The 16209-nt window shown below is 41.5% G+C and overlaps 1 protein-coding gene across 4 annotated transcripts; it reads right to left on the minus strand.

Moving 5' to 3' along the window:
• Nucleotides 1-4414: 4414 nt before the first annotated feature.
• On the minus strand, nt 4415-16088 carry LOC101751418 (protein FAM47E). Of its 4 annotated transcripts, XM_046940811.1 has the most exons (4): nt 15981-16088; nt 9618-9978; nt 7725-7859; nt 4415-4438 (listed from the first exon to the last, which is right to left on the minus strand). In XM_046940811.1, exons 1-4 carry the CDS (start codon nt 16019-16021, stop codon nt 4430-4432), a joined length of 546 nt encoding a protein of 181 aa, XP_046796767.1. In that variant the 5' UTR covers nt 16022-16088; the 3' UTR covers nt 4415-4429. The 4 variants fall into 4 exon arrangements, with proteins under 4 accessions (XP_046796767.1, XP_046796766.1, XP_004941226.2 ...); XM_046940810.1 differs by lacking the exon at nt 4415-4438 and having other exon boundaries at nt 5758-7859; XM_004941169.5 differs by lacking the exons at nt 4415-4438; nt 15981-16088 and adding an exon at nt 10445-11433 and having other exon boundaries at nt 5761-7859.
• Nucleotides 16089-16209: the final 121 nt, after the last annotated feature.

Genomic DNA, 16209 nt, shown 5'->3' on the forward strand with positions numbered 1-16209 from the left:
TTCAAATTCTATTAGTACAGAAAATAATTGACAATTATTTAATTTCATATTACTACCCAGTTCTGTTCCTCTCGGAGCAGTGATGTCAAATCTTATTGCAAAATGAAACGATTACACAAGTAAATGTAACATTAGCTAATCATAAAGTCTAGTAGATGCAGTATCTGATTTTGTAGTTCAGATTAGTAATCCCAGAGTGGCAAACTGTAAAAATGTGTATCAGTCCAGCAGCGGCTGGGCTATTAGCACCGAAGATTTGACACCAGAGAAGGAGTTACAGAGGCAGTTCCAGACAGTTTTACCACTGTTTGTTTGTTTGTTATCTTTTCACTCTATGTGAACAGAGCTGCTGATTTCTAAAACCCACTGATGAGTTTTGTTAATCAGAAAAGAGAATGTTTAGCATCTGAATAACTCTATTTCCAGTGTGCAAACTTCTTAATCTTTCTGTGTCATTAAGAGCAGTGCTACCTCAGCTTAACAGGACAGTAAATGTCACTCAGATTTATAGAAGCACAAGTGTGCAGTCTTCACAGTGAAGTTTCCTGGCTTATGTGCTATATGAGGGCCTGTGTGAATACACAGAATTCATCGTTCAGTATTTTTCTTTTTCTTTTCTTTTTTCTTTTGTTAAACACAGTAAGTCTTCCCTGAAGCCCTGCTCTAACAAAGTGCTGAGCTTGTGCTTAACATCAGATGTATAGACATCTACTTTGTTGTGTGGGATGAGTTCAGACATGTTAAACATGTATTGCTCAGATCTTCTGACCAATAATACAGTGAAAGGAAAGAGCTGAGAAGCTGGGACCTGCCTGGGCACTTCCTCAGTGGATCTGGTTTTGGGTGCAGTCTCCTTTACAACTGTTGATGTTTCAAGGGGCTGTTTACCTTCAGTTTAGCCTTGGTACTTAACATAGGCAGAGTAGTTTGTATTTTCATAGTTTACTTATATATTCCTTTTTTTCTAGCCTTCATAGCAGAGACAGTTCCACGCTCTGTATTTATACATCACCTAGCACAGCTGGGATCCTCAGTTATGACACCTGTGTACTGCTGTTTGGTAGACAGTAAGTGTGCACTGCAATTTAAAATTCCTGAGCATCTCACTGAAGCATAGTAGACTGAAATCACTATTCTGTCATTTCAATAGAACAGCATTCTGCAAACTGTCAGCACAGCTAAGAGGCAGTGTTTGGAGCTGCTAATTCCAGCATTTCTTAAATTAGCTGGTTAAATGGCTTAGAAAGGAAGACATCAAACTAACACAGCTTATAAATGACTGTTACAGAAATCCTTAAGGAACAATTAATTTTGAAGACACAGAAACACAAGCGATGAAAAGCAGACTGACAAAGTAAAAGTAGGTTGCTTCTTAATAAGCAAGAGAAGGGCAAAATTATCCTCCAGTACTAAACATTTTACATGTTCATACAAGTCTCTTCTGTTGCTCGGTCTCCTTTTCACCCAGTATCTGCAAAAGAAACTAAACCAGGGAGCTCTCAGGGAATAATTGTTTGATGTCATGCATTTGAGTGACTATAAAAAGAGTCACAAAGAACCAAGGTGCCACCAGAGACAAACTTCCTCTTCTCACAGGCAGGGAAGGACAGTTCTGTAACCCAGATTCCTGGGGAAGACCCTAGAGGGCATCTGCTACTTTCCCCAGTTGCTCTCAAGTGTCATCAGCATCCACCAATGCAAATGCACTTTGAGTGCTATTGTCTCCTAGTCCTGGGCCTTCCTATGTGGAATTCCACTGTGGAATGGCCATTTCTAATGAGCTGGACACATTTTAGAGGTGAGGGAGGTTTTGGTGAGCAAGAGGTTCAATGGAAAGACAGTTTTATCAATGACTACATGCCTGTGATGGCTGCAGTGGGCAGCAAAACTGGAAAGGCTCCATAATTTGGAAAATGCCTAGTAGGATTATACTTCAGTGTACTTAAATACTGTTGCAGAAAATGATTATCTGACCCTTTGGTTCCCCTGTCCTTACTGTTTTGTGCAGGTCTTTGCTTTCATATAGCCACTGAAACAGGTCAGATGAGCTAACTGATACAGCTAAAAATTAATCTAAAAAAAAAAAAAAAATAGTCTTTTCCATCTGCACAAAGACAGAGGGGAGAAAACAGGAATGAGTGGCTAAAGGAAAGGCAGACCTTTCTTCAGACACTGTGTGGATTTATGTTGGATACAGCTAGTCTTAGGTAGCTCAGTCAGGATTGTAACAATGGTACCCTGTCCAGGTAGCAGAGAATTTGTGCTTTGGAACTCCTCTTTAGCTGTCTATTTTTTATTTTGTATCTCTTCATAAAAACAAGGCTCTTGGCAAATGCTAAGGCTGAAATTCCTGAATGACTGAGCATTTAACAAGAGTTAGAAGAAGAAATGTTCAACAGAAGTGAGAAGAGTCACGGCCCAAGAGCTCCCTGGATGCTAAAGAAGATTCCTGCTCTGAAACAAACACAGATCATCACAGTCAGTAACTTAACCTGGGTTTTGGTACCTTACCTCTCTAGGAATTTCTGAAATGCTCGCATCATGTAGAATTTGGGGACATATGCCTCCTAAGAGAATTTCCAAGGCACATTGATGTGTTCCAAAATGCATTTCATGTCTTTGAAAGCTTTTCTTGGAACCAAACAAAGCAGCATTATAGTGAATGGGCAAGGAGGCAGTTTTCTCAAGGAGGCAGACCCTCAGGGACATAACCAATTCTGTTTCTAATTTACGATTTTAGTTTGTTCATGAAATCATTTATGATATGGCATTAATTTAGAAGCGTGTGCTCTGTGAACACTGGAGCTTCATTGCGCCATTGTTTACTCAGTCAGTGTGGTAGCAGTTGCTGAAACATTTTGAAAAGCTACATGTGACTTTGCAGAATTACCAGCCAGCTGAGTGGGATAAGGACAGGAGCCTCAAACTACCCACCGCTTCATATTTCAGAACCAGTGCAGTAGAGTTAATACATATTATTACAATTCTATAAACAGCTGTACAGGCATGCCTGTTATTAATGAGCCCTAGCCCATACACCCTTATTCAAATGACCTTTCTGAATTTTATATTGTAAGCTGTGCCCTCTAGTGTGGTGACAAGGAATCTCAGCTGTAGCTTCAGAGAGTGTGAGAAATGCCCTGCTGAAATCAGACCGGTGGCACACCTATCCCGCTATTCTGGCTCTGATAGTGGCAGCGTGGGATGCTATTTAGGGAGTGCTTATGAGCTTGGCTGCATTCCACTGTCTGATCTCCTGGTATACAGTTGCTGTTTTAAGGACAGTGGAGAGTACTGCTCTGGGCAGTGATTTCTTCCAATTTTATAGTAGAACAAAATGGAAACATGAACAAGAAGAGAAGAAATAAAAATTAAGGAACACTGTTGCACCCTTGGGCTGTACTACTGGGGCATCTGGAAGTTCCATGGACAACTCAACAATTAAAGTTTGACAGGCAAGCTTTCTGGAGCTTTTCAGGGAGCTCTTCCTGACCTTAACAGCAACAAGAGTAAAAACCTTGTGGTAGTTTCACGAACCTGTGTTGAGAAGGGAGAAGAACAGGTTATAGGTGAGCTTAGAGGCAAGTAGCAGATTTCTGATAATGAATAGGAGTTTTCAGTGTTTGCACATTGCTGGGTCTTACACTACAGCTTCTCACTGGCACAGAATTAAAAAACAAGCAGTCTTTGTCAAGTGAATAGGAAGAGACATGCCTCTTCTTATCACTGCACAGGAAAAGGAATAACATCATCTCTTAAATATCTTAATAAGAGCTCACAAAGCTTAGTCTACAGTAGTTTTCATTAGAAGCCAGTTCAAAACCTCAAGTCAAGACTCAAGACATACTGGGAGTTAGCCTTTTTGCTGCCACAGGGGTCTTCTTGGCAGTTGTTTAAATCTTTTTGCACTGGGTCCTTACGCAACAGAGCAGAAAAATGAGAAGGTTTAAGCGTTCATATACTTTGGGCATGCATCACGATCCTGGACGAAATCATAAACCTGACTGTGTTTCTGTCCCGCCTCTTCCTCATAACAATTGCGAGTGTAGGCTTTGCATGCTTGACTCTTCTCTGTGCAGCATTTCGCATAGCCAGCAGGTGGCATGGGAGGAGAAAGTGTGTGACGGTGAAAGCTCTCGCCTCCAGTACAGGGGCGGGTTCTCTCAGTTAGGTTCTTCATGGTGTTTTACATAGCTTCTGTCCCGAAGACATATAGGGAGTAAAGTATTTCCAGTTTCTTTGAATCTCCCTTCTTCTTAATTAGAGGTTCTTAATCAAGTCCTCCGATACTGCTTATCCATATTCCATAACTCATTTTGCTCCATCTTTGCATGTTGGTCATAGATTTGTAATTATTCCTGTAACTCTTCCTGCTTTCTTAAAGAATAGCGACCAAACTTGGGCAAAGACATCATCCTCCGAGGTCATCTTACCCAGGCTGAGAAGAATGGAGGAGAACAGAGGGACAGAGGGTTATCTCATGTTCATCTTTGCTCTCCTTATAGGATGCTTTCTGTGTGTGTGTGTGTGTGTGTGTGTGTGCATGACTGGATGTTGCAGACATTCACAGTCTTCTACAAATCCCTGTATTCTCCAGTGAACCTTAGCCTAGCCAGTTGTTCCTTGTTCTGTATTTGCACAGCTGAGAAGTTCTTCTTGGGAGAAGTAATTTAGCCCTGTTTTTTTATACTCCCTTTTTTTCCAGGTTTTGTCTGACATGTCAGGATCATTGTAAATCCAGCTGAAGCCCTTCAGCATCCTTGAAGTGTTTTCTAGTTGGGTGCCACTGCAACTTGTACAGATTCTTTGCAAATACACCTGTTTTCCATGAATTTGCAAGGAAACAGCTAATGACTATGTTCTACCATTTTTTTCCTGTAGTAGAATGCATTTCATCCTCACTTAGCTAACTCAAGGCAATTAACAAATATAATTGCTATGCAGCCTATCCCATCCCTGTTGCATCCTGAGATCTTTGTCCTTTCTCACTAGTGTTAATTATCTTAGCTGTTTGACTATGGTTGCACTTTCCAGTAGCATGAGGCAGAAAAAGTACTGAAGTTTTGACTAACATTAATTTCTTTCTCCACTGAAAAAAAAAAAAAAAAAAGTAAAATCTCCTGTGGTGGTGTTTTCTTCATCAGAAATGTTAATAATGAGTGACTTCTTGGTACCTACTATCACTTGCTAGTTGCATCTCACTGTGCTCACTTTTCTTAGCCTTCCCCAGATATTTATGCTGCTCTTAATTTCCTTTAGTAATCTGTTTTAGCATTTCTTCTTGGGTTGGAGGGAGAGCTTAACATTTGTCCAGGCCAGTCTCTTGATGCAGAATGACGGGGTCAGTATACAGCACAGCAATAGATGAAGCTATAATAAGATGTAATTTTGTTCTGCTATGTTATTTTGCCAGTGATGAGCCATTCAAGCCCCTAACACATAAAATATAATTTAATGTATTTGGCTGAATTCTATGAAATGTTAAGCATGTCAAGGACATCCCAAGATTCACTGAAGCTGTGGTACCCAGTAGCTCATATAAATTAAATAGTAATTAAAATGTTCTAGCAAATTCATGCTGATAGACCTGGGTGGTCACCTAAATTCCAATAGACATCATGCTTTGACTTCTGTCTCAACTCTTTACCCTGTCGGGCCTACAGAAAAATGCAACATAAAAGACATCCAAATATTTATTTTCAAACAACTTGTAACAGAAATTTATCAAAGTTCAAAGTCTGAAGTGCACCGAGAAAATAAACACAGGTTTCAGTTTTGTGATAAAAAAGAATATATGCATTTGTGTTTTAGGTTGTAGTATAATCTTGTATTTTTTGTCAGACAGGAAAAGTCAGACAGGAAAAGTGAGAAAATGCCAGAAATGTGGGGTTTTTTACTCCTGGAAAAGAGCAGCTCCTGTGAGGAGTCTCAGCAGAACACTGGTGTAGACTGTGATATAATTTTACACTCTCTTACAGCACATTACCCGTGTGGGCAAGAATTACAAGCAAACATCTTTTTCATCTGGGAGCATCCTAGGTGCATTCTTTTAGCCTAGATGTGATATTAATCACTGTAAAGCGAAGCTGTGTGTCATAACTGAAGGATGCTTTAGAGCCTTGTCACTGGTGTCTTCACCTGCCTCATAAAAATGTGTTCTTTACACCATCTTAGGTATTCCCTTGGATTCTTAAGGTGCCGGGCAAAATTTAATCTGCCTTTCTGAGGAAAGACTTTGCTGAGCTTTGTCTGCAATTGGTCTACATGAAGTATCACATGAGCCAAGGACTTGCAGAAGAGAGGAACAGAAACAAGTCGTACGGGTCCTAAATGACCTTTCTTTTGACAAGTACTTTTCTCACCTCAGGTTGCCTATCTATTCTTTCACACTTCTTCATACATCACTGAGTGCAAGTATTTCATTCTTAGGAAGTTAAGATACTCTTAATCTTCAGGAGATGATTTATGCCAAATATCTGCATAAATTTCTGAATATGATTGTTTGTGCTCCCTTTGAGAAGATAACAATTCCCTGAAAGCTGCAAGCACTTATACTATATTATAACTCATGTGATTGGATTCTAAATGAAGCTCCCAGTCCCCTGACTCTGCTTTTCTTTCTGGGTAGCCTCATCTGGTCACCTTTTGAGAACCCTTTACAACTCATTTGCAAAAGGATTTTCCCAAATATTCTATAAACTCTGGTGATAAAGTGCTTATCTCCCCCACCCAAACACAGCATATTACAGATCTGGTACCACACAGTTGCACGGGGTTATCTTTGTTGCTGTTACTTATTTCTCTTACCTAAAATAAGAAGCCAGGAATATAAATAAGGGAACCGTAGGAATCTTTCACATGCCTTGAAATACTGCTGACATCAAATCTACATGCCCTATTCTGAAACTGTTCTTGCAATTTCCTCTTTCTTGAGTGTCATGATTGCAAGAGGATGTCAGCGGTCACTTACTCATGTGCTGCTTTGGTCTGATGGCAGGAGAAAGCATAGAATCCCTTCCCACCCAATTACATTAGAGGAAAATATGAGATGTGACCAGCAATTGGTGTTTAACATGCCATGCAGTGACTTTATCCTGAGACTCGGGTCATGTGGTTGAGGGTGTGATTTTTTGCTTTACTGAAGTATTCCCTATTTCACTCTTGCTGCAGTGTCAAGGGATACAGCTAACCTATGCTGTATTGCTGCCTACACTGAAGTTCTAGCTTAATGGTTCTCATATTAGTGACCAGTGCTGCTTGTAGGCACGAGATATTAAATTCTCAAAACTGAGTCCAGCAGGCACAACAGAGTACAACACTGAACAGGGGCTGGTCCTCAAGCGCTGACAGGGAGCTAGATTCTGCAAGATGCACAGGCCTAGGAGCAGCGCAAGTGTGCTGTGCTGCTTGCCTTCTGAGGAAGGTGGAGATGGGCAGGTACTGCAGTAGGTTCTTGGGGAGCATTCTCACCCCCCCACCCCTAGTATTTTTTTTTTCAGCACCACTTTTGTTTTGAAAAAAATGCTGCAAATAATTGAACGCAGTGTTGCCATGAGCAGCTGTGACCAGCTGTACTCAGAGGCAAGCTGGAGACCTGCCTACCCGAACAGCTGATTAACTTTGTTTATTGTAGCACAGTAAAATCCAGTAAGTGTGTGTGCTCAAGCCACCATGGTGCCAAGGCTTTCAGCAGGACTAAGGGAAGGTGAAGCTGAGCTACTGACCTGCAGCCTGTCTCTGCATCTCCTCCAGCACTGTCCACTTAAGACCTCTGTCATCTGGCACATTTTCAGGGAAGCAAGTGTCTTTCGTGCCTTTGGCTCGTGTTGCCCTGCCCCAAGACAGGAGGAGCTGGAGGGCTGTGACACAAACAACCTCATTGTATAAGCTGGTAGACACAAGCTATTTGTATCAAGGCTGTCATATAAAACATTTGTTTGCTAATGGCTGCCACAGACTAGCTCGGAGTAGGGGTAGGAGCTACGACTCGTTCTGGCCTGTTTCTGGGCCTGCCAAGTTTGCATTTAGGTGTAGCAGACATTGGGAATCAGGAAGACCCCAGTAAGAGCCATTTTTTGTCTATTTCCTCATTTACAGCAGTAAGGTCTGCCCAATTAAGGACTGGGACAGCAGAATTTGTACGTACTGAGACTCCAGAGAGCTCAGCTGTACTGCTCTCACTGCTATTGCCTGCTAAAAGATACTTACATTTCAGAATTTTATTAGAGTCATATGATTGCCTGAATAAACAATAATGTAACCCAGGTTTGCAAAATAATCTAACTGCAGCCTTCAGTACCAATGTGTGTTTTAGAAACAAGAGACCAGCTTTTGACATATGACAGACAGACTCAAAGCAAACATTCATTGTAGGTCTGCAGTTTCACACAGATGCACAGCCATAGTAAACTCCAGTTAGCAGAGACTGTAAAAATCTTTTGCTTGCTATGCAAGGTATCTACTTCAGTCAAGAAGACAGTATATAGAGATAGAATGTATCCAGGTTTTGATGCAGCTACATAAATTTTTAGCTGCAGAATTGGATCATGAACGCTTTTCAAGCCACTAAGAACTTGATTGTAGGACTAACAAAATTAAAAGAAACATTCCTAGAGCATTGCAGTGGGATTTTAAAGATCACCGAGTCACTTGCTCCCATAGAAATATATAGAAAGTTTATCTTTGACTTCAAAAGAAGAATAAAGTGGAACCATAGGCATGAATATAGCTACAGCTTATTTCAATTCTGCTTCCCCAGAGTCTGTCCTATTGTATCCCAGTGTAAGCACCCCTCAGCTTTGTAAGGTCAAAGTGGCATTCCTGTGGAACATGACTCACAACTCAGGAAAACTTGCGCCACTGGCTTGCTGATTTTAAGTGTGTACTCCATAGGTTACAGTTCACTTAGAATTGAGTATGGACTACTTGAACTGTATCCAGTCAGGTTGAATCCAAAATGAGGCATATACACATAAGTCTCTCTGTCCCCTCCCTTCACGCCAGCGAATACTGAAGTAAATAGATGCACCTGGCAGCATTACAGAATAAACTGGCTTGTGATTTGCTCTGCACTTTGGCATTCTCTGTGTACAAAGAGAGGGAAATCAAAGAATTTGTGTCAGGGGCCAGGGTTTTCATCTGCTCCAGTGGGATTTGAGCCCTGAATTTTGACTGAGTTGCAGACTTTAATCTGAATTTTTTAGGCAGTACATGCTTCATATTATAGGGAAAAAAGTATGTGATCACCTTTTATTTTTTATTTTTTTATCAGAGATTCTTTATTATTTGTGGCACACTCAGGGCTATTCTGAGAGGTTTCCAAGGCTGGAGGGTAAAGTCTATTCTGTCCAGTGTCTTATGGGAGTGGTTTAGTAACTGAATCATGTGACTAATCTCAGCATGACAGCAAGGCGTCCCAGAAAGTTGACAGTTTCTTATGACTGTTCCTATAATAAGATCAGAGATACATTTGGACTCCATTGGCTTTCTGGTTGTAACTGATAATGAGGGAGGAGACTTTTTAAGGCAAGAGGGAACACAATCATGGACTGTTTTTGTGTTCAGGTACTGGACAGGTGTTTACTGCGAGAGAATGGCAGCAACTATTTCATCTTTACCTTTGGAAAGATGCGGTCATTCAAATGAGAATGCAGTAACTGAGGGCAGTGGCTTAGGTGATTATTAGTGTCATTTGTGAACTCCTTCCTGGCTTCCACCTCTGACTTGAGCTTGCACGTGGGTTTAACAGATGTTTTCCCTGCCCTTTGTTGAGACAGGTGGGATCTGCTCTGTAGAATGATGGGGGAAAGCCCCTTTCTGCCTCGGATGATGGTGTTATCAGATGGAGGAGGGAAGCCGCTTCTGAAATCATCCAGGCCACTTTTTAAGAACCTCCAGCTCTGGCTGTTAAGTGAATCGGAGAACCTACATTCGTTGCTGTTTGCTGGCAAGAATCTTGATGACAGCTTTTCCATGTACCTGAAAGCAAAAAGCTCTAGTTAGTGCAGGAAATACTGGTTTTGTAAGGAGGTATGATAAGATTTAGCTTGCTTCTGTCAAGAAAGCATGCATAGATGGCTAACCACATCTAGCCTGTGCTGTGGTATTCAGCTCTGCTGTTTGCCCTGTGCAAAAGTGGGATACCTCAGCTGAATACTAAGCATGCAGGGACACTCAGGCTGTGAGTGCTCAGGCATGAGAGGAGCTGTGCTATGTGCTGTCATTCAGAAGCCAAAGAGAATGCTAAGTTACACAGTGGAGGCTGAGGAAAGTAATTTGCTTGTTTTCTGTTTTCCCAGTAAAGTGTCACAGTGAAAAAAACTCTTGTCCAAACTTCACTAATTCCAATTGGCACAGCTGGAGCTTCTGGACAGAGTAGTGAACATGCCAGAAGGAGACGCAGGCTAACGAAGGACCACTGGCTCCTCACCAGAGGGATACTCACCATGAAATTGTGTTCATCCCAGCAGCTCCACACCACTAGGTCCTGGCTGCTGGGCACGGAATGTTGGAGCATGGAGGTTCTTAATTGCTAGGAAATTGTATCCAGTGGCACCTCTTTGTCACTTAACTCATCCCCAGGCTTGTCCTAACTTCTTTGCCCTGTCCTTGGAACACATGTCCCACATGCTCCCTTTCCTAGTCCCCATGCTTGCCGTGTCTGCCAGGAGCCCTGCCAGGTGACACAGTGCCTTCACAGCTGTTGCAGATAAGAAAGTTGAACTCAGTTATGGCTTTCTGTGTTGGCATAGCAGACTCTCTTTGCTCTGCAGCTAAGAACAGCACAGTGTATTTCATGTGTTCTCAGTTCAGTTCTTCCCTGGGTGCTGCTGCACTTGTACTTCTCCCTTGGCATGAGAAGGTCTTCCTAAGCATCTTGAGTCTGTTTGAAGTACTCATCAGCAACAGACACAACAGAAAGCTTTGGGCTTGAGGAAGTTCTGTCAGCCTCCCTGGGCACTAGCTATAGTGGCACCTCCCATTACCTGAGAAACTCTCTGGGGAGAACACAGATGGAGTGTAGGACTTAATGCATGAGAGTGTAAGATCAAGCACCTGGAAAGCTTTGATGATAGCGTACATGGCTGTTGCATTGGAGGAACATGCAGTCTAGCAGCTATAACTTGATTTAAGGTAGTGAAGCTTTGACAGCAGGAGATTTACAGATTAGATTGGCTTGGCACTGAAAGCCAGGTCCTCAGAAAACTTTTTACTCTGTTTAGGTTATCCCAACACTATAAAAAGCCAGTCTTTTAAACTCCCAGTGCATGTCCTGCAGTTTCCTCTCCTTCATTTCCTAACAAAATCTGTTTCACAGCCAACTCATATACTATCATACGCAGTCACTAGCAGTACTCTCCAGCCCCACAAACTGTTCCCTCCACACTCCATCCTCTAGCACGTTTTTTTGGCTCTGTTAGGCTTGAGAGTTCTCCAGCCTAGCAGTGAGTGCTCTAGCATTGCTCTGTGGTAGCAGTTAAAACCAGATGTGCAACTGAGCAAGGAGGACATGGTGCGGGCAGCTGGTCCTCATAGGGAGAAGAGGATGAGGGTTGATTATAATCGTGGTCTGGAAGGGAGTGGAGTTGAGCAGGGAGAGAAATCTGGATGTAGAGAATGGTAAGGAAAACATGATGTGGAACAGTGGTCTGTCCTCCCACACAGACAGCCCAGTTTGCCATCGCCCAGTCATTTGACATTACATGCAGAAGCAGCAAACCAAGCCAGTAGCTAATGAAAGGGTCTGAGTAGTTGCACTTGCCAATTCTGGTATAATTCAGATTATGAGGAATATGGCTGTGTGTATTTAAAGATACTACATGACCTATATCCTAAATATCATGTCCACATGAAAGTATGTGTTAGTCTGGCTTACAGTACATGAGATGTGTGTTGTTTTGTCTGGAGTGTCAAAAGCTAAAGTCAACAAGGACCAAATTTCAGAAGAAAAAATGTTTTTGTTGCTGTTCTCATAACAGCTAATATAAATTTCCTCAGAGGAAAAGCACTGTAGTTAAATCTGTTCTCTTTTAAAAACACATTGTCCCATATCTAGAACTCAGTGCTGAACACATCCCCCAGCCTGGCCTTTCTGATACATTTACTTCTTGTGTATCTACATCCAGCTAAACCAAGAGCAGTTACTGTCCACAAAAAGCAACTTTGTTCACAGACCTTTCCAAGGTCACTGTTGAACATAATAATTGCAGAGTAGTCCTGCACTACAGTGAACTGCTTTTCTGCCAGCAGTTAATTTTTAGTGTGTGGGAGTCATGAATTAAGGCATGTACAGTGAAATCTGATTGCTCACAAGGCTTTCAGAAAAGTCTCAATTCTGAGCTGAAATCATTATCTTATAATTGCATTATTGTTTTACTAATTATGTGTAGTACTAAAAACATACATAATATGTGTAAATTCATTGATGACAAGTTCGCATTCTAGTTGTGCATGAAAGACAGAAGAGCAAAGAAACTGACAACATTTTCCTTGTATGATACTGATGCACTTGGGTGTTTTCCAAGAGTTGCTCCTCATAGACTGGGAGTGTACTGCATATAAACCTTCTGCAAATCTTCCTGGCCCATGCTGTGAGACATCCAGCCAACAGATGCTCTTTGTAGTGAGCTGCCAGGAAACTTAAAATGCTAAGGGCCTGTAAGTTACCTGTAATATGTTTTATGTTTTGTTGATGAGCTGGGGTGAGTTAAAGAGCAGCTAGGGGTTACATCCCTGACAGTATGCAAAACAGGAGAATATTCCACCATCACAAAAGCATTGTTTTTGAAAAGCAGATCTCAGTCCCTGTAATATTTTCTCTGAATTTCTTCTGTTGAATGTCCCAGAGGAAAATAAAGGTAGGATACAGAAACACAGCAGTGAAGATGGAAGTAGAGTACCACAGACACGCAAATGAAAGAGCACCACAGATACACATGCTGAAAACATCATCCAGCAGAAGACGAGTGGAAAAGTCTACCAAAGGTTTAGATTGGACAGAATCTAGTAGAGTATTTATTGAGTTGAACGCTTTTCTAGTTACATTTACATTTGCACTGCTGAGATGAAACAACACTTGGTTCTGGAAAGCCTGTTTTAACTCTGCCTCCAGGTCACAGCTCCTAAAAGAAGTAATGCAAGATTTGGATCCAGTTAGACCTGGTGTGAACAAGTTTGTCAACAGCGATGGATGATTACAGCACCTAATTCTGAAATAAGGACAAGCGTGATTCCTATCTTAGGTGGAAAAGAACAGAAATCCATGAAGTGACATGCATGGAAACAAAGAGAAAATCAAGTTATGCTACTCCTCCTACCTGCCATTTCCACCCTCTGTTGTGGCTAACATAAAACAATCACTAAAGAATGGTTTAATAGTTATTAAAGGACAAGAGTTGGAGTAAGGATTTCTGGGATCTATTCTCATTTGACTGATACCAAATATATCAGCCCATATGATTCTTTACTTCCTTCTTTGACAAGTTCTTTCCTTCCGTTTATAGACCCCTCAGAGCCAAGTAACTGCTGTTGCACAGAGCTGGAGAAGCCACAATGATTACCTAAGTAAGTAGTGACTTTTTGGTATTAAAGATTGTCTCGGTGCACTGGACAGGAATCTTCCATTCACGATTAATTTCAAAACAAGATTTCTCAAATTATTTTACCACATGGAAATGAACAGGAGAAGCCCTGAACTAGCCTTCTGGGAGCATGAAACTTGCCTTTTCATCATGAGAAAATCTCAAGGAGCCTGGCAGTATATGTGGGTGATGGAGGCAGAACAAGAGATGGCAACTTTTTATAGCAGACTCCATGATTGCTTGCTTAGGTTTGTTCATCTGTGGTTGGGCTTCTCCAGACCCTGACAACTCACTGCTCTCTGATTAACCTCCCCTCCACACCCCTCACAGAGTGACATTTCCAAAGAGGTCCTGCTGGCAACACGCATCCATTTTGATGTGCTTCCCTTCTGCAGATCCCAACGTTGTTTGTTCAGACCTGTTTGTCTGTCATCAGGAGTGAGGAGTGGAACTTCACATAGAAGGACATCTGCTCTGGGTACCAATTTGCCTTTTATTTTTACCTAAGTGACTGTCAGTGAGGCCTCAGCATGTGAAGTGGCACCTGGTATATTTTACAGAACAGGTCTGCCTATCATTTTCCCCATATTTAAAGCGTTAATGCCAGAGGCATGCCAGAGCTGGGATCCTATTTGTACTAGGTTCTATATAACAACAGAAAAGGGGAAAATCTGCCACAGGAGTTTACAGTGCAGGTAAGAGAATGATGGAGCACATGAGAAGAGTAATTAGACTTCTGTGATCACTGTAATTTTAAGTGGGAAAGATTCTTGAGAATGGCAGATTAAATAGTGGGGAAAAAAAAAAAAAGGAGTGAGAAGATAGAGGAATAATAGAATGTGTAAGAGGTAAAAGAATAAGGACATGAAGACACTGTGGGGTAAGCTTGTTTAAAAACATTTCTGAATGTGGGCCTTATCTGCCTTTTCCAATTTCCCTGGGATTTTGGCATGGGCAGATACACCTCTGCCTGTTGCAGGGATCTGTAATTATGATACAGTATTGTGCCTTGAGCCAGCAGCACACCCACTGCATTCCCATGCTGCACTTCAAAGGTGGAGTCACTGTTCATGGGACTGTTTTAAATATATCATTGCCAGTAAGCAGTTTCTGATTTCTAAAGGTAAAATTGTTTGCTAAAAATAAAAAAAGAAAAAAAGAAAAAAATCCACACAGAGTACCTAGAAAATGTGTATGAACAAGCAGTGTCATTTTGTACATTGCGTGGGTAGGTTTCTACCAAAACAAAAACTGCAATGCTGAATTAAGCTGAAAGCAAAAGTCTGCAGGAATCAGCGCTTAATCTATAAGCATTCATGCCAGGGTCTGGCTGAAAGCATTTCAGTGGTCCCATGGGCTTGCAGAAATCTTTTATCTGTCGCAACGGCAAAGCAAATTTACATTAAAAAGAAAAAAAATCACACATCTTGTATATAACTCAGATGCGGTCTCTGCAATCCCTTAAATTTTCTCACTTTTCTTTTGACTTTGCACAGTTTCAGTGTTGGTATAAAACAGCATGGTCTTTATTAATAACATTTCATGGCTGCGATGTGTAGAAATGGTAAAAATGGCTTTGTTTAAGTAGAGAAGCATTCTCTTGTGTATTTATCTTGGTGTATTGTCTCTTTGTTTGTTTCTGAATCTCTGATTTGGAGGCAGTGGACCAGCTGACTTACATTGGAGTACATGCATATCCTCAAGACAAAACATAAGTCACAGAGCAGTTGCACTGCTTCAGGTGAGACAAGATCAAGTTCTCCTTTACACTGATTCAAGAAGCCATGGAAAATGTTTAATGCACTTTGGGAGGAGATACCCACTTGTAGAAGTTGTCATGACAGCCATGTCCCTACCAAAGACAGTATTTTATGGTGTAAGGGAAAGTTTATGGTTTCATAAGGGAATTCCTATGGAAGATTTTTCAAGGGGGAGAATTCTATTGCTACAGTTCAATAAATCTTCACAAAAAAAAAAAAAAAAAAAAGGTTCTATTTATTCTGTTGCTTCGTTTTTGGAGAGATGAGGATGAAACTGAGTGAAGTCACCACTTCAGAATGGGAATCCAAATTAAAAGTCGCTGCCAGAACAGTGGGTTTTGTTTACTGGTAAGAAGAACCACAAGAGTTCTAGTTCTCCAAACAATTATGAAAGTTGAACTCATAACCATTCATGAGCAAAGAAAGTACATTGTAACATTGTCCCCAGCAATTATAGCAGAGAATTCATCTGATAGTTTACTTGCTCCCTCCTATGGAAGGCATTATTTGAATCCAGATGCTCCATGACTGGGAAACGCTGAAGGAATGGGAGCCAATTCAAGACTTTCTAAGTGTGAGTGTTACTAACAGCATGGCTGCGGCTATGGGACAGGGAGAGGTCCTGCATCCCTGGACTTACCTTCCTTTTGTGAAATACAGAGGCTGAGAAGGAAGGCACATGGCACAGTGTCAATTTCTGGGAAAGCCACTGCTGCTGCTCCTCTCCCTCCTCCTCCTACAGTGCTCCAGGAAGTGACTTTGGATGGGAAGCTGGAGCAGGAGCGCCCACTGCCTTTTAAAGGAGAAGTGGATACATCCCCTTATTTCTTATGCGTCTTAACAGCACTACTGGAAGCTGAATTGCATTG

This window comes from Gallus gallus, chromosome 4 (assembly GCF_016699485.2).
Source record: "Gallus gallus isolate bGalGal1 chromosome 4, bGalGal1.mat.broiler.GRCg7b, whole genome shotgun sequence".
Classification (NCBI taxonomy): Eukaryota; Metazoa; Chordata; class Aves; order Galliformes; family Phasianidae; genus Gallus; species Gallus gallus.